We start from the raw sequence: 26165 nt of genomic DNA, 5'->3' as shown, positions 1-26165 counted from the left end.
GCGTCGGCTTGTTGCTCGGGTCTCCTGGTGGGACGGGAGACCCGGGCAGAGCCGCGGGAGGAGGGGGACGTCCCCTCCTGCTCGCCGGTGTAACGCTCCCGAGCCGCATAGGTCATTACCGCCAGAAAGCTGACCGTCGGCTCTAAAAAACGGTACCGGGATGATGCCTCTAGCTAGAGGCATCACCCCGGTACAACCACGCAAAGTCAGCCGACGTAGGTCTACGTGGCTGGTCGTAAAGTGGTTAATATCCTACATAAGAGTTGCATTGCTTACTGGTGCTAAAGTGTTGTAGTGCTGAATTTTGTTGAGCAGTTTTTGTATTTTTCATATAAAAACTTTAAGAAAAAGAAGTTTAAAAAAAAAAAGTATATACCGCATTGAATGATCTTTTTGATCATCTAATAGTATTTGATTACAGTATATATGCTTTTTTTTCTTTTTTAATTCTACATTTTAAAGCATATGAAACGCATACATATTAATACAAATTACATTTACAGTTTTCTAAGTTGATCATTCTATTCATCTGCTCTATCTCGCACTAGTGCCTTCCATACTACACCATTTACTCCAAATTTTCTGATATTTCTGTAGGTTTCCCCTACTTTCATACATAGCTTTTTCATATGATATGATTAAAGTGGAGTTCCACTCAAAAGTGGAACTTCCGCTTTAAGTGGTCCTGACATGCCACATTTGGCATGTCATTTTTTTGGGGAGAGCGGGTACTTGGTTTTGACATGTACCCGGAGCCTAGGCGGCTCGGGCGGATGTTCTCCTCTGCTCCTCCCTCCCTGCAATCTTCTGGGACACGTCACAGGTCCCAGAAGATTGCATGTCTTGCTCGTGTGCACACGGCTGTAAAGGGGCAAGCTGTCACAGCCAGATGCCCACACTAGAGATGCCGTGCCTACGGGGAGAAGACAGAGAGAACCAAGGTTCCCCCCGGCCGCATCGCTGGACCATGGGACAGGTGAGTATGTGTTTATTAAAAGTCAGCAGCTACACTTTTTGTAGCTGCTGACTTTTAATAAACACAAAAGCCAGTGGAACTCCGCTTTAACTTTAAGCTTTGATCAAGAGGGTTTAGAACAGGGATTTAGGGAAAGAGCTATATTGTGTGGGTTCTAGATTGCTTAAAACTTTTTTGGGGGCTTAAAATGTCTGTAAAGGTTTTAGTTACCCTAATGCATTCTCTGCATTCAGCTGAATGCACAATTCATATCACCCAATGCTGTTTCGGGCGCCGGGCAGGTATTTTATTTTTTTTTTTTAACATTTAGCCCTGGTGTGGGCAAGCAACTAGGAAATGTTACTAGGAAAGATGGTGTCTGCATTCAAGGCAATTCCCTATGCTCAATTCCATGCCAGACCCTCACAGAAAAACATTCTTTCTACATGGACTGGAAGGGTTCAGTCTCTGGACTGTTCCGTGTCTCTGGTACCCAAGAGTATGTCGGAGTCTGAATTGGTAGTTGTTGACCAGTTATCTGGAGAAATCTTTTCTTCCAGTGACCTGAAAAATGGTGACTACAGAGGCCAGTTTCTCCGGCTGGGGAGCGGTTCTGGAGGAAGCCACTGTCCAGGGAAAATGGTCTTGGGTAGAGAGACGTCTCCCCATCAACATTCTGGAAATCTGAGCAGTGGTTTGAAATGCTAGACTTCAGGGTCACCCTGTCAGGGTGCAATCAGACAATGCCAGGTGTGGCTTATATCAACCATCAAGGAGGCACAAGGAGTCAGTCAGCCCAGAAAGAGGTGGATATCATCCTGTCCTGGGCAGAGACGTTTGTGCCATGCCTGCCAGCAGTGTTTATTCCAGGAATAGAGAACTGGCAGGCAGATTTTTGGAGCCGTAAACAGATGTTTCCAGGGGAATGATCCCAACATCCCAAGATCTTTCAATGAATCTGCCTATGCTGGGGGGTCCCAGACGTAGATATGTTGGTATCCAAGTTCAACAACAAGTTGAAGAGATTTGTGTCCAAGACCAGGGATCCACTCGCATTCGGAGTGGATGCTTTGGTGACTCCTTGGGAGGAGTATTCCCTGATTTATGCCTTTCCTCCTGTACAGCTGATATCGTGTTTATTGCGCAGGATCCAGCTGGAGGAGAAACTCAGTAATTCTGGTAGCTCCTGCATGGCCGAGGAGGGTATGGTATACACAAATCCAAAGGTTGGCAGTGACAAGGCCTTTGGTTCTTCCACTGCATCCAAACCTACACTCTCAAGGTCTGACATTCCACCCTGCTGTACAATCTAGCTTTCCTTCAAGCAGGGGTAGATATGAAATTAGCCTTGAGCACTATTAAAGGGCAAATTTTAGCCCTATCGGTTTTCTTCCAAGAACCGATAGTTTCCTATTCATTGATTCAGACCTTTGTCCGGGGAATGTTACGTTTACTTCCGCCTGTGAAGCCACCATTGTGTCCTGGGGACTTAAATTTGATGCTGGCAGTTTTACAAAAACAGCCTTTTGAACCTCTAGGGCAGGTTCCCCTGGTTCGTTTTGGCAAGAAAACTGGTCTTTTTTATTGCGATAACTTCATCTAGAAGGGTATCGGAACTAGCAGCTCTTTCTTGTAAAGAGCCATTCTTGATTTTTCATTAGGTTAGGGTGAATCTACGTCCACACCCAGGTTTGTTGCCCAAGGTGGTGCCCGCTATTCATTTGAATCAGGACATTATACTACCTTCCTGTTTTCCAGATCCTCACTTAGAGGAGGAAAAGTTTTTGCATTCTCTTGATGTAATGTGTGCACTTAAGTGTTTTTAGAAGAAATCAGCTCGGATTTGTAAGACCGAGAGCTTGTTTGTGCTGCCAGAAGGGCCCAAGAAAGGGTTGGCAGAACCCAAGTCTACAATTTCTCATTTTGGATTTACCAGGTTATTCCCGGGGCGTATGAGTTAGTAGGAAAGGTTCCACCTTTTTCTGTAAGGGCACATTCTAGCAGAGGAGTAGGCGCCTCTTGGGCACATCACCATCAAGCCTCTTTGGCTCAGATTTGCAAGGCCACGACCTGGTCGTCGGTGCATATGTTCACTTGTTTCTATCGAGTGGATGTTAGGTTCCAGGAGGAATCTGCATTTGGCCGCAGTGTTCTGCAGGAAACGGTGTGATCCTTTTGGTGATCAGATGGTGGTATTTTTTGGTGCGTGTCCCCCCCTCCCCTCAGATGCATTGCTTTGGGACATCCCATATGTTATGATTTATGACTCTGTGTCCCGTGATGTACGAAGAGATTAATGGATTTTTTAATACAGACTTGCCTGTAAAATCCAACTCTTGAAGTACATCACGAGACACAGAGGTCCCTCCCCTGTTCTATGGGGTCTTTATTACTTGCTACAAAACTGAGGTACTTCCTGTATGGGAGGGGTTATATGGGGTCATCCTTTCTAATTGGTTGCCAGTGTCCTTCACCTATAGGTGGCTATATAACCCATATGCTATAATTTATGGCTCTGTGTCCCGTGATGTAATTCAAGAAATTGATTTTACAGGTAAGTCTGTATTAAAAAATCCATTATTTAAACGTGTGCAAAAAACACAACAACTGCTCTGGCAGCAAAAGGGTTAAAGGAAAAGTTCACCTTCAGGAATATGTTACACCTATTTTTAGGGTTGAACATGTAACATGTTCCTCCTCCTGCAGCGGCTCGGCAATCTGTGTGACAGCAGTACCGGGAGAGGTTCCCCGTACCAGCTGTCACTTTTTGAAAAGAGCGTGGCCGCGAAGGGCTCCGCCCACACGGCACCGTCGTTCATGTACAGATTTCTGTGAATGTATCAACTACAAGTGCCGACTTCCTTTGAACTAGTGCTGTTGTACTTCATTAATTTTTCCTGTCAGTGTGAAGCTGCCTGCCCTTACGATGTACAGTGGGCATAGAAAAGAATCACCCCTTTAAAATAATCACATTTTGTTGCTTTGCAGCCTGACGTGAAGACAGACACAGTTTTTTTTGTTTTATCCAGCTGTATTTACTGATGCAACTTTTAGCATCCAAGTGAAAGATCTAACACCAACATGTCAGAACAAAATAAAAAACAGAATCACTGATTTGGAAAAAGGATCACTCCCCTTTTGTCAGTATTTTGTTGGACCATCTTTTGCTTTAGTTACAGCCTTTAGTCTGTTGGGGTATGTCTCTACTAATTTTGCACATCTAGACTTTGCAATATATGCCCACTTTTCTTTGCAGAACTGCTCAAGTTCAGTTAAATTTGATGGTGACTGTTTGTGGACTGCAGTCTTCAAATTATTCCACAGACTTTCAGTGGGGTTTAAGTCTGGGCTCTGACTAAGCCATGCAAGGACATTCACCTTTTTCTCCTTCAACAACTTTGTGGTCATTTTTGCTGTGCTTTGTTGGAAGGTAAACCTTCTTCCCATTAACCACTTTCTGGCAGAGGGCAGAAAATTTTCCTCAATAATTTGATGGTATTTTTCCCCATCTATTTTTCCTTCTATCCTTGCAAGTGTTCCAGTTCTTGCTGCAGAGAAACACCCCCATAACAGGATATTACCACCTCCATGCTTTACTGTTGGAATGGTGTTATTTGGATAGTGAGCTGTATTGGATTTCCGCCTAACATATCGTTTGGTGTTGAGGCTAAATCATTACATTTTATTAAAATCACAAGGGTAGTGATATTGATGGTGTTGAAGGCCCCCACCCATGTTCATGGATGGTTCTTCCAGTTTGATGTAGGTGGTATCTTTCATTCCTTTAATGAACCAGTTGTCCTCTCTGTCCCAAATGTACCCCTTACTGTTCTCGAAGGAATGTTCCTTTTCTTTAAGGCAGGGGCCCTAACCCCCCCTGGCCACGGACCGGTGTTGGTCCATGGTCTGTTGCTGACAGCAGGAGATGAGCGGCGACCTTGGTCCACACAGGGCTATGACAGGTGCCGCTCACCTCCCTGCTGTGCGGCCATGCCCGTGTGTCCTCTTCCAGCTCCTCCGCCTGTCCGACAACGCCTGTCCGACAATGTCACCCTATCAGCAGGGCAGGGGGTGGGAGGAGCTGCCGATCGAAATGGAGAGCTCCCTCTTCCCTGCTGATAGGATGACCTCATCAGTGGGGCTGGCGGGCTGAGGAGCTGGGAGAGGACACATGGACTGTTAAAAGCTTTTGCCCTGCAAGTAGGAGTCCTGAGAAGGGGAGGCAGAGATTGATGTTAGAGAGGAAAGGAGGGGAGGATGCAAAGGAGGGGAGGATGCAGACTGCAGGGGCACTGTAATGTAAAGGGGGCACTGTTATATAAAGGGGATCTGTACTGTAAAGGGGCATGTTACACCACAGCCCCCCTTTACACCACCGCCCCCCTTGCATCACAGCCCCAATTTACATTACAGTGCAGTCCCCTTTACATTACAGTGCCCCCTTTACAAAGCAGTCCCCGTTACATTCATGTAAAGGGAGCTGTACTGCAAGGGGCAATGTAATGTAAAAGGGGGCTGTGATGTGAAGGGGAACTGAGGACACCCTGGGATTGTAAAGAGGGACTGTAGACACTGATATAAAGTGAAGGGGGCTGAGGACAGACTTTGTGAATATCTCAACCCCTGACCCATCCACTAGAACCACGATCCTCCCCCAGACCGGCTGACATAGCATTGGCTGACATGAAACTGGTCCCTGGTGCCAAAAAGGTTGGGGGCCACTACATTAAGGTATTGGAAAAAACTGTTGGGTCTTGACTAGAATTTGTCATCCTATGTTGGACCATTTGTTGAAATGTTGTTTTCTCTCCCTGTATGTATGCAGAGGTTTGCTGTGGGGTACTGTTGCTCTTTAATAGTGTACACACCGTACAATGTATATAGCATGGAAAAACAGCATTTGGCAGCCACTCTATATAAAACCATTGTATGTAGTCTTGTGGTAATGTTCTATCAGTATCTCACGGGCCTTCTTGTATGTGAAGTAAAATGGGTTTTATTAAAAGCTGGTGGAATTCTGCTAAACTGTGTTGTCTTTATATACAGTCAATGTTTTTCCTGTGCTAGCAAATTGAAAATAAGACTGAAAATAAACTGTTTATGTTATTGACTTGGTTTTTTGTCCTTTAGGTATTAACACCTATATTCTGGAATGGCTGAAAACCCACAAAATATTTTGCACTTACAGTTGGACGATGGGTCATTTATTGAAGGAGTAAGCAATCAAGTGATTGCTGCAGTTGTGCTCAGTCTGAGCTTTGTAGCTACACTCATCTATTTTCTCCTAAGGTATGTTAACCAAGCAAAATGCCTGATTCGTGGCTGTGTGAAATAATGTATATAGTATGTTATGATTTCATGTTGCAGTACGACTTTTTTCAATCCAAATGTTATTTAGTCAGTAGAGATATTTGCTAGCCTTCAATGTATATAAAAATGTCACTAAAACTGTGCAGGTATTTAGAGACCACTACCGGGAAGGAATTAAAATTACTTTACCAGGGTTATGCATTTATAGCAGAAATTTTTGTCTTTCTGTGATACGTAAATACATATATTTTAGACTATTTTATTGCATTGACAGCTGTTGCATCCACAGCATCTCGGAAAATCCATTTAGGAAGGTCATATGCCCCACAAGGAGTATGCATTGCAGCAGGCTCTATTATAGACTTGCGTATTGATAGAAAACCCTTTTATTAGGCTGCAGGCACCTAAAAAAATAAGCTCTAAAGTCAGCAGTGGTTCTCTCCTTGCACTGCATTTCCGATGCAGGACATTTTTCTATTGCCTGTCTCAGATAGCCCAGTGAAGAATCCAGCAGAACAGGGTCAGCAAATGTGGAGGTTAAGATACTGTGTGATCATTGTCCCTGTGGTGGAAATGAATTGGGTCTGGCACATAGAAATTTGCTCAGTGCGTGGAGAACTTTGCTGCGCTGAAAAGCGCACTTGCGGATCTTGGTACACGCCAAGCGCCATTAATCCCTTGTACTAAAAATGACATGTACAGCTCTTTTGTATAAAGAAATCCTAGCACGCTTGGTGACAAAGAGAGAAAACAGGCAAAAGAGCTGCGTCACGGTCGATGTCAATAGAAGCAGTCCTCCTTCAACACAGGACGCTTGCTCAGGCAAAAAAGGGTTTATAGGGCAAGTGGCATCAACACAACTAATCACAGACATGTATATTTTCAAAAGTACAATAGAAATGGGAGTGTATGTTAATTGACCAACTGAGCCGTGTGCAAAAATCTGCAGCCGTTGGGTGCAAAAGGACCCATGCACTATTGCTAACAATGGGACCCACGTATAGGAAAATGGCTGCCAAACACTATACAATGGAACTAGCGTGGATTCTCATGAAAGCGGCAACGCCAGTACACATACGCATGCACTACTGTCCTAACCTGTTAGAGTGAATCCTATATAATATAGTTCATAAAAAAAACATATTTGATAGCGATTATGCTACTGTTCCAGTAAATGACAATATATCTGCAAAGGAAAATAGCAGCAGTATTTCAATTATGCTGTCAGCAATGGTACAAAGCATTGAAAAGTTATTTTACAAATGAAATACTTTTTTATTTTTTTTTATTTTAATTTTGGGTTTTTTTCAATGTGAAACTTGCGTAAATATATGTTAAAGGTGTAAAAATATTAATGAACAAAGCAAAAAAAAAAGTTTTATAATAGTTTATTAAGAAAAATGAATAAATGAATCAGTAGGAAAATAATAATTTATTGGAGACAGAGAATAAGGAGTTAATAAGGCTAAGTAGAGTAAATTGGGGGGGGGGGGGGTTAATAAGGTTAAATAGAGGAAGAATTTAATAAAAACACAAAAAAAAGTATTTTTGTTTTCTTGACCAGGTTTCTTTAACCACTTGCCTACAGTGCACTTTCACCAACTTCCTGCCCAGACTGATTTTCAGCTTTCAGCGCTCTCACACTTTGAATGACAATTACTCAGTCATGCAACACTGTACCCATAAAAAAATTGTGTCCTTTTTTTCACACAAATAGAGCTTTCTTTTGATGGTATTTAATCACTACTGGGTTTTTTATTTTTTGTGCTATAAATAAAAAAAAAAATACTGAAAATATTGTGAAAAAACGCATTTTTCTTTGTTTCTGTCATAAAATTTAGCAAATGAGTAATTTTTCTTCACAAATTTTGGCCAAAATTTATACTGCTACTTATCTTTGGTAAAAATAACCCAAATAAGTGTATATTATTTGGTCTTTGTGAAAGTTATAGAGTCCACAAGTTATGGTGCTAATCATTGAAAATTGATCACACTTGACCACACCTGATGTACTGAAGGCCTATCTCATTTCTTGAGACACTAAAAAGTCAGGAAAGTACAAATACCCCCCAAATGACCCCTTTTTGGAAAGTAGACATTCCAAGGTATTTAATAAGGGTCATGGTGAGTTTTTTTGAAGTTGTCATTTTTTCCCACAACTCTTTGCAAAATGAAGATTTTTTTTTTTTTTACAAATTGACGTATTAACAGGTTATTTCTCTCACACAGCATATGTATACTTGGAACTACACCCCAAAACACATTCTACTACTCCTCCTGAGTATGGCGATACCACATGTGTTAGACTTTTTCACAGCCTGGCCACATACAGAGGCCTAACATCCAAGTAGTACCGTCCGGCATTCTAGGAGCACAAATTACACATATAATTTCCTGACAACCTATTGCACTTTTGAAGGCCCTGGAGCACCAGGACAATGGAAACCCCTCATAAAATGACCCCATTTTGGAAAGCAAACAGCCCAACGTATAATTTTTGAGGCATAATGAGTCTTTTGAATATGTCATTTTTTTCCACAAGTTTTTGGAAAATGTGGAAAGAAAATGAAAACACATTTTTTTTACACAAAGCTGTCCATTTATGCAATATTTCTAACACATAGCATGTACATAGCAAAAATTGCACCCCAAAATACATTCTGCTATTCCTCCTGAGTATGGCGATACCACATGTGTAACACTTTTTCACAGCCTGGCCACATACATAGGCCTAACATCCAAGTAGCCCTTTTCACAAAGTTGTCCATTTATCCACTTTAAGACTGGGCCTATTTTTGACACTTGGTGTTTACAAGCTAAAATCATTTTTTTTTGCTAGAAAACTACTTAGAACCCACAAACATTATATATATATATATATATATATATATTTTTTTTAGCAGAGACCCTAGAGAATAAAATGGAGATCATTGCAATATTTTTTATCGCACCATATTTGCGCAGCAGTCTTCCAAATGCGATTTTTTTTTTTTTTTTTTTTTTTTTTTAAATTCACTTTTTTTGAACTAAAAAATAAGAAAACAGTAAATTTAGCCCAATTTTTTTCCATAATGTGAAAGATAATGTTACGCCGAGTAATTAGATACCCAACATGCCATGCTTCAAAATTGCGCATGCTCACAGAATGGCGCCAAACATTGGTACTTAAAAATCCCCATAGGCAACATTTTAAAAATTTCTGCAGGTTACCAGCTTAGAGTTACAGAGGAGGTATAGGGCTCAAATTATTGCTCTCGCTCTAACAATCGCGGCGATACCTCACATGTATGCTTTGAACACCGTTTACATATGTGGGCGGGACTTGCGTATGCATTTGCTTCTGCGCGTGAGCTAACGGGGACAGGGCGCTTTAATTTATTTTTTTTTCCTATTTATTTTATTTATTATTTTTTTATTTTTACACAGTTTAAAAAAAAAATGTTTTGATCATTTTTATTCATATTACAAGGAATGTAAACATCCCTTGTAATAGAAATAGGCATGACAGGTCCTCTTTATTGTGAGATCTGGGGTCAAAAAGACCTCACACCTCACAACTACACTAAAAAAGAAAAAAAAAAATTGTTGAAAAAGGAAAAATAAAAAAAAGCGGCCCTTTAAACCGCTTCCTAGGCAACGTCTTTTGACGTAGCTCCGGTCCTCCAAGACCATAGAGTCGAGTGAGGGCCATCTTGCCCTCACTCGACTTCCTGTCTGAGGATCCGGGACCGGATAGTTTTCCCCGCTGCCGGCAGGTCCGGTAAGCTGGGAAAACGTCTGGGACGCGGCAGGAGGGGCATCTCTTCCCCTGCACCGTAAGGGTAATTCCGCGGGGAATCCGCCACTGGGACCACCCTTATCTGAAAGCCGACCGCCCGCCTTTTCAAAAAATACCGGGGTTATGGCAGCTATCTGCTGCCATAACCCCAGTACAGTATTTAGCTTTTAATGGCCGACGCATATAGTCGTTAGGCGGTCAGTAAGTGATTGCATGTATATGGCAAACAGGTGACGATGACTGCTGGGGTGACAGGTGACGATGACTGCTGGGGTGACAGGTGACGATGATTGATGAGGTGACAGGTGACGATGATTGATAAGGTGACAGGTGACGATGATTGATGAGGTGACAAGTGACGATGATTGATGGGGTGACAGATGACAATCACTGACGGGGTGACAAGTGACGATGATTGATGGGGTGACAAGTGATGATCACTGATGGGGTGACAAGTGACGATGATTGATGGAGTGACAGGTGACGGTGATTGATGGGGTGACAGGTGACGGGCGATGGTCACTGATGGGTGACAGGTGACGGGCGATGGTGCACGGCGGTACTGATGGCAGTCTCTGGTGACCGGTGAACTTTAGGCTACGTTCACATGTGAGCATAGCAATCATGGGCAGAATCACTGCGATTCTGCCCGCGATCCAGAAATCATTGCAAATGGCGGGACGCCTGTGCGTTGCCCGTGATTTGCAATAGCACCCCAAACGCTGTGCGATGTTGCTGCGATTTCCGCCTGCCCAGCTCTTGTACCTTTTTTGGGCGTCATGCGTTGTTTGCGCGCTGTTACCGCGATTCGGCAGGTGGAAATCGCGGCATCGCACAGCGTTTGGGGTGCCATTGCAAATCACGGGCAACGCACAGGCGTCCCGCAATTTGCAATGATTTCCGGCTCACATGTGAACGTAGCCTTATGGGTGTAAATTTCTGGGCACTGATGAGGTGACTGTTGGGTGACAGGTGCAATTGGGGGGGGCTGAGGACTGTGTGGGGACATTTATTTTTGTGATTTTTTACTTTTACAGGTGTACAGAACAGTAACTCACTGTTTCTAGCTCTGCTCCCCTCACACTGGAAACTGTGTGAGGGGAGAAGAGCTAGTAACAGTGAGTTACTGCTTTTTGTTTACATTTTGTGATCGGCTGTGAATGGATTCACAGCCGATCACTTAGTAAACAGTCACTGTCAGTGACTGTTTACTACTGCCGGTGACAGCTGTGTTCCTACGGAACACAGCGCCACCGACATGACCGCGCTGCGCGCTCCCGATCGCGCATGCGCGGTCATCTTCCGGGCTCCTCCATTGTGATCGGCTGTGTCATTGGAACACAGCCGATCACGTGGGAAACAGCCATGCCCATTGGCTGTTTCCCCCCTGCCGGGGACACCCCGACACTGGCAGTGCAGGGCGGCGCGCACACGATTGCGCGCCTGCCCTGTTTTCTGGGATCACGTCATATGACGTCTTCCCAGAATAATGGTCGCACTGCTCCGCCGTCAATTGACGGCGGGCGGGCGGCAAGTGGTTAAAGAGGAAGTAAACCCTCCTCTGACACTTTTACCTATAGGTAAGCCTATGATAAGGCTTACCTATAGGTACTGTAAATATCTCCTAAACATGTACCTTTTAGGAGATATTTACCTTACATACAGCCAGTGACGTCACTGGCGCATGCGCTCTGAAGGAACGGCCGCTGGTGCCGTTTCTTCAGAGACCCGTGCCGTGACTGTCGGCTCCCGCGCACGTGCGCGGGAGTGACGTCACTGCGGCTCCGGCCAATCAGATGGCCGGATGCCGCGATCCCGTAAGACGGGCGACTGGACATGTCGCCCATCATACAGGTAAGCGGGCTGCACGGCGGGGGCTCGTTCTAAGGTAAGTATTGCATAATGAGCTAGTATGCGATACATACTAGCTCATTATGTGTTTCTCTTACAGGTTGCAAAAAAAAAAAAAAAAAAGTTGTACGGGTTTACAACCTCTTTAAACTGACTTCAGACCAAAGATAATCCCTTTGATCTGTAAATGAATAAACAGGACAGATAAGAAGATACAAGGTTTCTTTTTTTTTTCTTGGTGTTTCAGCAGCTGAGCAATGTTGATAAACATTGCCTGCTGTTTTTTTTTTTTTTTTTTTTGACAGCTGTGAACTTCTCTGATAGCTGAATGAATCATCGGTTGCTAAGCAAGCGGTGCCCCACTCCTTAACATCCCTGGCGGTATGATTCTGTCAGGAATTCTGTACCAAAAGCGGTACAATTTTTTTCATGGAAATTTGGCGTTATGTATTATAGGCCTACAATTCTTAGTAATTACTGACTTAAACCTGACCAAAACAAGAGTCTAGTAGACATCCCAGATGTGATAAATTTGAAACACAAACGCATGAATTATAATCGAATCAATAATATAATTTTATTATATAATATATAATATATGTATATTATAAATATAAATGTTATGTGTGTGTTTGTGTTTTGTGCAACGTTCAATGTTTGAATTTCCCTCCCTAGTTCCGCTCCCATGCAGCATTGCTGCTGCAGGGAACGGAACTAGGAAGTCATCACACCGACGGAGGACGGACGAGCGGCGGGGATCTCAGACGGCTGGCGATCTCAGCAATGGGAGATCCTCGCTGGATCACCAGGAGAAGGTAAGAGACCGCTGCGCGCTCTGCCCATCCACCCCGAGCGTGACTCGGGGATACCGATCCTAGCACAGAAAATCCACCCCGAGTCACGCTCGGGGTTACCGCTAGGAGGGTTAACTGGTGATTTATTGGTGACTGGCTTTTTTTATTTTTTATTTCGGCTGTCAGTGGGGGAATCCAGCCTGAAAGTACATGAATCGTAGAAATGCTGGATTGAGATCGTGATCGAGATAGCGATATTGTAACAATTAATCATGCAGCTCTAATGAATTTACATAGAACTGTGCTACAGGAGATGTTCAGATTTTGGGATAATATTTGTAACCACACCTGATTCATGCTTCTCTAGAACTTCAATAGCATCTTGGGCTTCATGATCCGTTTCTTTAGATATGTTTATTTTGAGATGTTGTGACATTCTAATTGCACAGAGGTGGACTTTTTAGGGGCTTATTCACACCACACTGTGCTGCAGTGCAGGCACCTTTTTGCAACGAGGTGCAATGCCCAGCTTTATGCAGCCAATTCTTTAACTCTTCTCTACACATGAAAAATAGGTCTTGCTGCATTTTCTTGTAGTGCAGCATACTGGAACATACACTACAGTGGGTACGGAAAGTATTCAGACCCCCTTAAATTTTTCACTCTTTGTTATATTGCAGCCATTTGCTAAAATCATTTAAGTTCATTCTTCTTCCTCATGAATGTACACATAGCACCCCATACTGACAGAAAAACACAGAATTGTTGACATTGTTGCAGATTTATTAAAAAAGAAAAACTGAAATATCACATGGTCCTAAGTTTTCAGACCCTTTGCTCAGTATTTAGTAGAAGCCCCCTTTTGATCTAATACAGCCAGGAGTCTTTTTGGGAAAGATGCAACAAGTCTTTCACACCTGGATTTGGGGATCCTCTGCCATTCCTCCTTGCAGATCCTCTCCAGTTCTGTCAGGTTGGATGGTAAATGTTGGTGGACAGCCATTTTTAGGTCTCTCCAGAGATGCTCAATTGGGTTTAAGTCAGGGCTCTGGCTGGGCCATTCAAGAACAGTCACGGAGTTGTTGGGAAGCCACTCCTTCGTTATTTTAGCTGTGTGCTTAGGGTCATTGTCTTGTTGGAAGGTAAACCTTCGGCCCAGTCTGAGGTCCAGAGCACTCTGGAGAAGGTTTTTGTCCAGCATATCCCTGTATTTGGCCGCATTCATCTTTCCCTCGATTGCAACCAGTCGTCCTGTCCCTGCAGCTGAAAAACACCCCCACAGCATGATGCTGCCACCACCATGCTTCACTGTTGGGACTGTATTGGACAGGTGATGAGCAGTGCCTGGTTTTCTCCACACATACCGCTTAGAATTAAGGCCAAAAAGTTCTATTTTGGTCTCATCAGACCAAAGAATCTTATTTCTCACCATCTTGGAGTCCTTCAGGTGTTTTTTTAGCAAACTCCATGCGGGCTTTCATGTGTCTTACACTGAGGAGAGGCTTCCGTCGAGCCACTCTGCCATAAAGCCCCGACTGGTGGAGGGCTGCAGTGATGGTTGACTTTCTACAACTTTCTCCCATCTCCTGACTGCATCTCTGGAGGTCAGCCACAGTGATCTTTGGGTTCTTCTTTACCTCTCTCACCAAGGCTCTTCTCCCCCGATAGCTCAGTTTGGCCGGACGGCCAGCTCTAGGAAGGGTTCTGGTCGTCCCAAACGTCTTCCATTTGAGGATTATGGAGGCCACTGTGCTCTTAGGAACCTTAAGTGCAGCAGAAATCTTTTTGTAACCTTGGCCAGATCTGTGCCTTGCCACAATTCTGTCTCTGAGCTTTTCAGGCAGTTCCTTTTGACCTCATGATTCTCATTTGCTCTGACATGCATTGTGATCTGGAAGGTCTTATATAGACAGGTGTGTGGCTTTCCTAATCAAGTCCAATCAGTATAATCAAACACAGCTGGACTCAAATGAAGGTGTAGAACCATCTCAAGGATGATCAGAAGAAATGGAAAGCACCTGAGTTAAATATATGAGTGTCACAGCAAAGGGTCTGAATACTTAGGACCATGTGATATTTCAGTTTTTCTTTTTTAATAAATCTGCAACAATGTCAACAATTCTGTGTTTTTCTGTCAGTATGGGGTGCTATGTGTACATTCACGAGGAAGAAGAATGAACCTAAATGATTTTAGCAAATGGCTGCAATATAACAAAGAGTGAAAAATTTAAGGGGGTCTGAATACTTTCCGTACCCACTGTATATTGCCAAAAGTATTGGGATGCCTGCCTTTATACGCACATGAACTTTAATGGCATCCTATTCTTAGTCCGAAGGATTCAGTCATGAGTTGGCCCACCCTTTGCAGCTATAACAGCTTTAACTCTTCTGGGAAGGCTGTCCACAAGGTTTAGGAGTGTGTCTATGGGAATGCGTGACCATTTTTCCAGAAGCACATTTGTGAGGTCAGGCACGGGTGTTGGATGAGAAGGCCTGGCTCGCAGTCTCCGCTCTAATTCATCCTAAATGTGTTCTATAAGGTTGAGGTCAGGACTCTGTACAGGCCAGTCAAGTTCCTTCACTCCAAACTTGCTCATTCATGTCTTTATGGACTTTGCTTTGTGCAGTGGTCCAGATCATTTGGTGGAGGGGGGATTATGGTGTGGGGTAGTTCTTCAGGGGTTGGGCTTGGCCCCTTAGTTCCAGTGAAGGGAACTATTAAGGCGTAATTTTGTACAATTTCATGCTCCCGACTTTGTGAGAACAGTTTGGGGATGGCCCCTTCCTGTTCCAACATGACTGCGCACCAGTGCAAAAAGCAAGGTCCATCAGGACATGAATGTATGAGCGAGTTTGGGGTGGAGAAACTTGACTGGCCTGCACAGTCCTGATCTCAACCCGATAGGACGCCTTTGGGATGAATTAGAGTGGGCACTGCAAACCAGACCTTCTCGTCCAACATCAGTGCCTGACCTCACAAATGCCCTATTGGAATAATGGTCAAGCATTCCCATAGACACACTCCCAAACTTTGTTGACAGTCTTCCCAGAAGAAGTAAAGCTGTTATAGCTAAAAAGGGTGGGCCAACTCCTATGGACTAAGACTGGCATGCCATTAAAGTTCATGTGCTTGTTAAGGCAGTTGTCCCAATACTTTTAGTAATATAGTGCATCTTGTGGCGCTTTCTGGTTGAGCATTGGGGTAGCATTCAAAATAAATTAAGACAGCAACACAGCAATGCACTAACACATGTAACGTGCATTACTGCAAAACGGTGGTGTAAATGAAGCCAAACAGTCTTTTTCTCAGAACTGGGCACCCTGTATTGCTCTTGACACATAGAAATTAATAAAATGCCAATACGTGTTGGTAGACAGTTATTCGATTTATGGAAATTAAAACCTCTCTGACTTCAAATATCACAACAGGTTTAGTGCATATATCAGGCTGATTGATAGCAGCTTTGAAATTAGAAACCTGGATTTTCTGAAATTTGACAAATCCACTCTTCACTGATATCTGTTGGAGTTTAAAACTTGATTGATTTGTTTCTTGAAGGATATACAGAAATTACAGCTAAGTTCGCATCTAAAGGAATGCTAGGGATGCTGCACCTGCAATATGTATTGTTACACAGATTGGGGCAACATTTTTCATTTGATGACATACGGTTATGCTATTATTTATTTCTTTTTATTTTTTTAAACAGAAATGAGGAGCAAAATATTCACCCTGAAAACCAAGAAAGGGTGAGAGCCATAAGGGAACAGCTACAAAATGAACAAGTGAGTTACTTTTTTCTTTTGAAGGGCACAACGGTATACTAACCTCCTGAATTATTTTTGCCAGCACAAATCCATGTATATCATAAGGTGTTAGATCTTGCCACTGAAACACTATAACTGGTCTAAATAGGTATGCGTGGATATTACAATTAAAGAAATATTTCAGTTTTTAGTGAATTCTGGGGATTTAACATTTTTTGTGGTTCTTGTATCACTCGGTGGTGGTAATTTCTGCTCATTATTACTAGGCACACCTGCAATGCCTGTTACAATCTATATGTATTTATATTATGGAGTATACAACAGGAATGTGTGAGCACACTAAATATCAAAGTGGCAGGAACAATGGCAGGGATTATAAAATACAATAGAAAGCAGAAAGTGATACAAGAGGCTAGTGGATGACAAAAACAAAGCAGGTTTTACCTATAATGCCTCATGCACATGGGACATTTTTACAGCAGCTGATTTTGGCGTCAGACGTTTCCAAATCAGAAATGCAATCTGGTGAAAAGTGCAAACCAATCTGTGAAATCCCTCCACCTGCTAGATTGGCCTCTCACCTCCAAACAGGACCCAGACGGGCCAGCAAAAGCATGTACTGAGAATATCAGACTCCTGGAAAGACACTCCAGCCTCTCACCTCCGGAGGTCTCAAGACACGGGACATGCGATGCAAAATATAAAAGGGAAAATATAGTGCTCTCCGTTTCAACAATCAGGCTTTATTGAGGAAAATAGAAGTTTACTCACATGTACAGGGCACTTCACCGTGCCTGCTGTTATGGCAATAGTAATAGCGTGTGTCACTCGAGAGATGTTCAGCGTCGGTCACGCAAGCTCCGCCCCCTATACGCGTTACGACGAGCGTATGGCTCCAACGTCTTTCTCGGTAGGGGTGGCTTGTGCGTGCCAAGCCTCTCTTTAAATAAGTATGCCTAGAGGTGGATTGGTTAGTGGACCTCTGCTCCTCCCATTGTTCCTAGCACTACACTGGACACCAGAACCGAAGATACAGGCACTTCCTCTTCGGTGTCACTGGTTAATAATGCTAATGGGGCAGTTTTATTCCATTAGCGGTGCAATGCACATATATTAATCAACTCGGAGATCGCGTGTCATCGCCCACATCTCTCTAGTGCTATATATAATTTAAAACATAATATAACAATGCCAAATATTAACTGCTTCATTAGCAATAAATGATACTCCATCATGTATTTTAGATATCTGAGGCTTTTTGTTTTATTAAGAATGAATTTTAGGATATTTTTACATATTAACATATTTTATTATATTGTTCTTGTAATTTTATGCATATTTTATGAGTATTTAATATTTTATGATTGTAGCGTGATATATATATTTTAGATGTTTTTATATAAATATATGTATTTTAATATTTGGCATTGTTATATTATGTTTTAAATTATATATAGCACTAGAGAGATGTGGGCGATGACACGCGATCTCCGAGTTGATTAATATATGTGAATAAAACTGCCCCATTAGCATTATTAACCAGTGACACCGAAGAGGAAGTGCCTGTATCTTTGGTTCTGGTGTCCAGTGTAGTGCTAGGAACAATGGGAGGAGCAGAGGTCCACTAACCAATCCACCTCTAGGCATACTTATTTAAAGAGAGGCTTGGCACGCACAAGCCACCCCTACCGAGGAAGATGTTGGAGCCATACGCTCGTCGTAACGCGTATAGGGGGGCGGAGCTTGCGTGACCCGACGCCGAACATCTCTCGAGTGACACACGCTATTACTATTGCCATAACAGCAGGCACGGTGAAGTGCCCTGTACATGTGAGTAAACTTCTATTTTCCTCAATAAAGCCTGATTGTTGAAACGGAGAGCACTATATTTCCCCTTTTATATTTTGCATCGCATGTCCCGTGTCTTGAGACCTCCGGAGGTGAGAGGCTGGAGTGTCTTTCCAGGAGTCTGATATCCTCAGTACATGCTTTTGCTGGCCCGTCTGGGTCCTGTTTGGAGGTGAGAGGCCAATCTAGCAGGTGGAGGGATTTCACAGATTGGTGTGCACTTTTCACCAGATTGCATTTCTGATTTGGACACTAATGCACATTTATTGGATTTTGAGCACAATCACAGCTTGTATGGACTTCAGTTATTGATTATATTAACATCATTTATGTTTATTGGTGCACGTCTGGCGCAGCACATTTTTTGTATTTATTTAGTGTGTGCATGAGGCCTAAATATTTTTGGATGGGCCGACCTTTTAATTGAGTTCCTTTTCCTCTATTCTAGGCTAGTGCTGAAGTTCTGTTCTCCAGTACAGCTGCTAAATAACTTCCTAAGGGTTTATTGAGATAGGCGTGTCTATTTATGCAAGATCTTGCTGGCAGCAAGATCGTGTGTAGTATCTTGTCTGCATGTACAGTACTGTGCAAAAGTTGTATTCAGATGTGAATAAATGCAGTAAAGTAAGGATGCTTTCAAAAATATATATTTTGATTGTTTATTATTATCAATTTTACAAAATGCAAAGTGAGCGAACAAAAGAAAAATCAAATCAATATTTGGTGTGACTACCTTTGGGCTTCAAACCAGCCATAATCCTTACACTTGCACAAAGTCAGGGATTTTTTAGGATTTGAATCAGGTGTATGAGTAACCAATTATATCAAGCAAGTGCTAATGATCATCAATTTCATATGTAGGTTGTAACAGTCATTACCTACAACAGAAACCACTGTCTAGGAGACTTAAAGGTGTTGTAAAGTCAGAAGAATGCATTAAGATAAAAGCCTTCTGTGTGCAGCAGCAACCCCTGAGCCCATCTCTATCCAACGATGTCCACGAATGCCTTGGCCGTCCCAGGACTCTCTCTCCTAATTGGCTGAGACACAGCAGCGGCGCCATTGGCTCCTGCTGCTGTCATTTAAAGTCAGCCAATGGGAAGAGACCTCAGTTCCATGTCTGAATGGACACATGGAGCTGTGACTCGGCTCGGGTGCCCCCATAGCAAGCTGCTTGCTGTGGGGGGCACTCACCAGAAGGGAGGGGCCAGGAAAGCAGAAGAGGGACCCGAAAAGAGGAAGATCTAGGATGCTCTGTGCAAAAACAAGGGCAGGTAAGTAGAACATGTTTGTTATTTTTATTTAAAAAAAAAATCGAGACTTTACAGTCCCTTTCAAACTGGGTGAGGAACAGCCAAACTCTCGTACTATGGTGAGCTTGTGGAAGATGATCATCAGTGATCATACACCATGGCAAGATTGAGCACAGCAACAAGACACCTGGTATTTATACCTCATCAGCAAGGTCTCTTCCAGGCAAAGTTTTCAAAGCAGACTGGGGTTTGAAGATGTGCTGTTCAAACTCTTTTGAAGAGGAACAAAAAACCGGAAACCTTAAGGACTGTAGGAGCAGTGGTTGGCCAAGGAAACCTAATGCAGCAGAAGAAAGACACATTGTGCTTTCTTCCCTTTGACATCAGAAGATGTACAGCAGTGCCATCAGCACAGAACTGGCAGAAACCAGTGGGACCCAGGTACACCCATCCACTGTCTGGAGAAGTCTGGCCAAGTCTGGCCCGAAGTGGTCTTCATGGAAGAATTGCGCCAAAAAGCCATACCTCCGACGTGGAAACAAGGCTAAGTGACTCAACTATGCACAAAAACATAGGGACTGGGGTGCAGAAAAGTGGCAGCAGGTGGTCTGGACTGACGAGTCATGATGTTACGCTGAGTAAATAGATACCTAACATGTCGCACCTTAAAATTGCACACGCTTTTGTACTGGCGACAAACTATGGTACCCAAAAATATCCATAGGTGAAGCTTTAAACACCTCTACAGCTTACCTATTTAGAGTTACAGAGGGAGTCTAGAGCTAGAATTATTGCTCTTGCTTTAATGTTTGCGGCGATACCTCACATGTGGTGCGAATACTGTTTACATAAGCATGCATGACTTACATATGCGTTCGCTTCTGCGTGCGAGCACGAGGGATGGAAGCACTTTAAAATTGTATTTTTATACTGTCTCTTTCATTTTATTGTTATCATTTTTATTCCCATTACAAGGAATGTAAACATTCCTTGTAATAGAAATAAGGATGACAGTTCTCTTTATAGAGTGATCTGGGGTCAAAAAGACCCCAAATCTCATCCTTTACCTTTTTAAAAGCAAAATATTTAAAAAATATATATTTTTTTGATCTTTTGCTTTAAAACAAAAAAAAAAATTGTTTACTTTTGCCCTAGACTGGACGTGACGTTGCTTCAGTCATTGCCATAGAGGCAATCAGAGACAATCTGAACTCTCACTGCCTCTGTGACCATCCGGCCGCCCCGTCGGACTGTTTCTCAGGTGAGCCAGTGGAAACAGTAAGCTCGAGAAATATCGGCGAGGGGGGGGAAGCGATCCAGTTGCTAATGAGCTACTCTGATCTCTTTTATGAGAAAGCCAGCCGCGGGCTAAAAAAAGATACTGGGGCTATGGCTGACAGCTTTAGCCATAACCCGGGTAAACCACTTGCAAACGTGTATATATACGTATTGCAGTTGGCAAGTGATTAAGAACCATCTTCAGCGTAAAGAGGAACAAGAGTCCTGGGAGTGATTTGGCTCCCACAGAGCCCTGATCTCAACATCATCGAGTCTGTCTGGGATTACATGAAGATATAGAAGTTAGAGGCAGTCTACATCCACAGAAAATCTGTGGTTAGTTCTCCAAGATGTTTGGAACAACCTACCTGCCAAGTTTCTTAAAACTTGTACTTAGAAGAATTGATGTTTTGAAGGCAAAGGGTGGTCACATCCAATATTTATTTGATTTGGCCTTTTCTTCTGTTCATTTACTTTCCATTTAGTTAATTGATAAAAATAAACTAACACTTGTATTTCTGAATGCATTCTTGATTTACAGCATTTTTACACACCTGCCTAAACTTTTGCACAGTAGTGTACGTGAAGCTTAATTGAACTCTACTGGCTGTTGCTGCCCAGGGCCAAGCATGTCAAAAATGTGTAATTGCATGCTGTTAAGTCTGAATGAGCGGCCTTTAGTAGGAATTCATAAATGACTGCCGAGGGCATACTGCACGTGTATCGCTGCCGACGGCCATCTGCATTCTAGCCAAGTAGGACAAAGATGTGCCAGAAACTGCTGTCCCCTCTACTCCACTCAGGCCAACATCATTAGCCCCTCTTTAACCCAAAAGGTCCCCACCGCTAGACAGCCAGATAATTGCCCATGTCATGCAGGCAATGACATGGATACCTGAAAGAAGGACCGCCACAAGTAAACAAAGGGAAGAAACTCTGGACACTGCAGGGTCTGCTTTTGGTAAGTGAAAAGGATATTTCATGACCATGCTATTGTTTCGATACAACACTGCAGTATTTTGAATGACGGTTGTGCGCAAATAAAATGTATGTCCTTTTTTCAGACAAATAGGGCTTTCTTTTTGTTGTATTTGATCAACTCTGCGTTTATTTTTATTTTTTTTGCTCTATAAACGAAAAAGACCGACAATTTTGAAAAACCAAAAACATTATTTACTTTCTGCTATAAGAGTCCATTCACACTGCTGCGACTTGTGTGCCCTCAAGTCGCCCCAAGTCGCTTGACATAACAAAAGCAATGTTAATCAATGAGTGCCATCTTAATTGGCACTACTGAAGTCGCTCCGACTTCAGAAAAGGGTCCTTTACTACTTTGAGGCGACTTGTATCCGACTTGTCCCATAGACTTTAATGGGAGTCTCCTCATTATCTTATTTGAAGCGACTTGTGATCCGACTTTCCAGGAAGAAGAAGGAAAATTAACCATGTATTCCCCACATTGCAGCCATGCCTACAGTTCCTATATACCATTATCTCTGCCTGGTCTGTGTGAGTGGCACTGGTGGACACTGATACGTGGCACTGATTCGTGGCACAGGTGGACACTGATTCGTGGCACTGGTGGACACTGATTCGTGGCACTGGTGGACACTGATTCGTGGCACTGGTGGACACTGATACGTGGCACTGGTGGACACTGATACGTGGCACTGATACGTGGCACTGGTGGACACTGATACGTGGCACTGATATGTGGCACTGGTGGACACTGATTCGTGGCACTGATATGTGGCACTGGTGGACACTGATACGTGGCACTGACACATGGCACTGGTGGACACTGATTAGTGGCACTGATACGTGGCACTGGTGGACACTGATTAGTGGCACTGATACGTGGTACTGGCAGGCAGTGGCACTGGTGGACACTGATTAGTGGCACTGATACGTGGCACTGGTGGACACTTAGTGTGAGGAAAGGGATATGCAGTGTAGTTAGGGTACTATATACCACTATTGTTAGATTCAATAATCTAGTTTCTGTAGGGAAAGTGTTAAGTGTCAGGGTGACCGTAGTGTAGTTTAGGGTGAACTGACTCTGACTGCTATGCCAGGGTGACCGAACTCATCCATGTCAGGGTGACCGCCATAAGAAAAAGATCATTTTTCTTAGAATTATTAATAGAGCGGGGTAGTGGCTCCGCTCCTTTTACACCTGGGTGTTTTTGTTTCAGGCGTTTATTGGGCTTTTTTGTGGACGTCTTTGGAGGCAGGCATGACATCTGTGTAGGGGGTATATATACACACACACATATATGTATATATACACATACACACATATGGGTTTTAAAAGGAGCGAAACCCTATCCATGCGCTAATTAAATAATTTGCAGGGATATGGTTCCGCTCCTTTTTAAAACCTATATGTGTGTATGTGCATATATACATATATGTGTGTGTGTGTGTGTGTGTGTGTGTGTATTTATACCCCTACACAGAAGTTCAGATGTCATGCCTGCCTCCAAAGACGCCCAAAAAATGCCCAATAAACGTCTGAAACAAAAACGCCCAGGTGTGACAGGAGCGGAGCCACTACCCTGCTCTATTAATAATTCTAAGAAAAATTATCTTTTTTTATGGTTCTGTACATGCTACAGACCTGAAACTTCACAGGTACACTTTTTAGACCCCACAGACACTAAATCCAAAGAAATCTCTTTTTCTCTTACGTCCTCCGACAGTCGCCGCCTCTTCATATTCGTCACATATGGGGGTATTAGACTTTGCTCCGAAGGAGTAGCTAGGCAACAGAATATGTTAACAATAAAGCTTTAACATATCCCACCCTCAAGGGGTGGTCCCCTCAGTCAATACCCTCCTACTTCCTGCAACCATATCTCAGTTTTAATGTCTAGCTTGTCAGGAGTGGCTGGCTCTCTCTGTGCTGGGACTTTTTGTCCCAGACTCTTTCTTCTTTTTAATATTTTATTTGAGTTTTTTCTCTACCTTTACTTAGCTGTTGTTTTTTGTCAGCATTAGTTAGTTCTTCGGACGAAGAGGATCATGCGGACTGGGTCTCGGGCTGATCCCCCTGATCGCAGGTCGTGGGTCAGTGGCTTCCCAGTCTGCCATCGAGCGTTCAGCCAGGTAACGCTCCTGGCACGGTGAACGACCCATCCCTGTTCGGTGCAGGGATGTTTGGTGAGGTGGCTACCTCACCGGACGCTGTGCGGTTTCTTAACCGCCATTGTGTGCGTCTTGAATTGCGACTCTCCCTGCCTCATGTGCAGCGGCTTGTTCGCCTGTGCGGGTTCCCCACGCCATATGAGGTAAGTGTGTCTATGTGGGGACCTGTCTGTCTGGGGGGGGTCTCAGTCTGGGACTGTGTAACCTGCCTTTAAATCGCACTGCTTGTCTCCCTATCTCTCGGCTGCATGCTGTGGGCTGCAAGGGGGGGGGGGGAGCTGTATGACACTGTGTGTGTCAGGCTGGGCAGTGTGGGAAGCTGTGTGCTGTGGGGCATGTTTTTAATGGCATGTTGGGGCATATACAGCGATCGCTGCGGCGATCTAACATGTATCCATATAATGGGATGAAATTGTGTGTGTTTTTATGCACTGTGGAGCGGCGGTTTCGGCGCCAAACGACGCCATTTTACCGGCGCCCGCTCCGGCCGCATGGTTTACATGCACGGCGGCCATTTTCTTGTAGCCTCCATAGGCTTACATAGAGCGCCCTGGCAGCATCACTTCCTTTTTCCTGGAACACCGGTCGAGGCAGCAGCAGCAGCGGGGTCTCCTCAGGTTTTATCCTTCTATTCCTGTTGTCCATTGCCTGTATTCAGTCTGTATATTCCCTGTGGGGGTCTCATTGTGCCTGAGTGTGTGCGGTGGGCTGCGCTTACCGCGCTTGCTGAAAGGGGGCAGTTAACCCTTGGTTGTCTGGCGTACAGGGGCAATGGATTCTCAGGAGGGCAAGTTTCCCACAGTATTGGTGGAAAGCCAGGGGACCGCTGTTTCCCCCCCAGGGGGGGATTTAGCCACTATTGTGGCTGGCCTTGCTGCCCAGGTGCAAATGCTGGTGGCTGCTCAATCTACTAAACGGCCCAGTGTTACTCTGTCCTCCGATTCTGAGGGTGAAGGTGATGGGGCTGTTCTGGCAGGGACCCCCCTATCGGGGTCCCGCTCCTCTCTTGATCTAGTGGGGTCTGAGGTAGAGGCTGAGGTTGAGGGGGTTGGTAATTCTCCCCCTGGCTCGCCTGAAGAGCTTGCAATCATGGATGAGTTGATTGCTTCCATTAAGCAGACGCTACGTTTGCAGGACGAAGTGTGTCCCTCCGCTGCCTTGGCGGCTTATGGGACGCAGAGAAAACGCAGGACGCCGCAGGTTTTTCCCTGCAATGCTGATTTTCAGCGCGCTGTAAAGGATCAATGGCGCGATCTGCGCAAACCTTTTGCGGTACCAAGTAAATTCAAGCTGCGTTATCCTTTCTCCCCTGCCACTGATGAACGGTGGTGTGTGCCTCCACCAGTGGATCATGCAATTGCGGTTTTGAACAAAGCCACTGCGATTCCTGCAGAGGGATCCCCTGTTTTCCGTGATGCCACGGATAGGAGACTGGAGTCTCTTGCCCGTCATACTTATTCTGTTACGGGTTCTATGCTTAAGGCTCTATTTGCTTCTCTCATGGCGGCCCAGGCGATCGCAAGTTGGACGCAGATGCTTAGGCGCGTCCTAGTGGCCGATTCGGCCTCGGCGGCGACCCTGGACATGGTGGATCAGATCCACCAGGGTGTCATGTATCTGTGTGATGCGGACCTGGACCTGATTCCGTTGGCTGCACGTGTGCACAGCGTGGCGGTGTTGTCTCGCCGCCTGGTTTGGTTGAAATGTTGGTCGGTGGACCAATCTTCACGTAAAACCTTAGCCAATCTGCCTTATGATGGGTCTCGCCTTTTTGGGGAGTCCCTGGATGTGTTGATTAAGGGGATCACCGGGGGTAAGAGCACTCTCTTGCCCCATTTCCCCAAGGCTAAGGGGGCTTCTGGGAAGAAGCATGCGAATTTTCGGCCCCCTCAGGGGTCCTTTCGTGCCTTTCGGCCGCACTACAAGGGCAAACCGTTCAAAGGCCAGGGCTCTCAGAAGAAACCCTGGTCTGGGAAACAGAAGTCCGGCCAATCCGGACCTGCGGCCCATAACAGTTCGGCCTGAAGGGGCGCCCTCACCCAGTTTTGGGGTGGGGGGACGCTTGCTCGGTTTTCTTCAGCCCTGGTTGGCCCGTGTGCGGGACAGATGGGTTCTGGAAATCGTTCGATCTGGTTACAAGATCGAGTTTCTCTCTCGGCCAGAGAGCAGATTTTTTCCCTCAA

At 44.2% G+C, this 26165-nt stretch overlaps 1 protein-coding gene across 1 annotated transcript in view; it reads left to right on the top strand.

Moving 5' to 3' along the window:
* RNF170 (ring finger protein 170) overlaps positions 1 to 26165 on the top strand; it is a 39800-nt gene that overhangs the window by 4279 nt on the left and 9356 nt on the right. Inside the window, exons 2-3 of the mRNA XM_082243906.1 lie at positions 6086 to 6244; positions 16399 to 16474. Coding sequence (XP_082100032.1) covers positions 6108 to 6244; positions 16399 to 16474 — 213 coding nt within the window. The 5' untranslated portion in view covers positions 6086 to 6107. The remainder of the gene's footprint in view (positions 1 to 6085; positions 6245 to 16398; positions 16475 to 26165) is intronic.

The sequence above is a fragment of the Pelophylax lessonae genome (genome assembly GCF_965119305.1).
Source record: "Pelophylax lessonae genome assembly, chromosome: 1".
Classification (NCBI taxonomy): Eukaryota; Metazoa; Chordata; class Amphibia; order Anura; family Ranidae; genus Pelophylax; species Pelophylax lessonae.
This window is presented reverse-complemented; position numbering and strand designations above follow the sequence as displayed.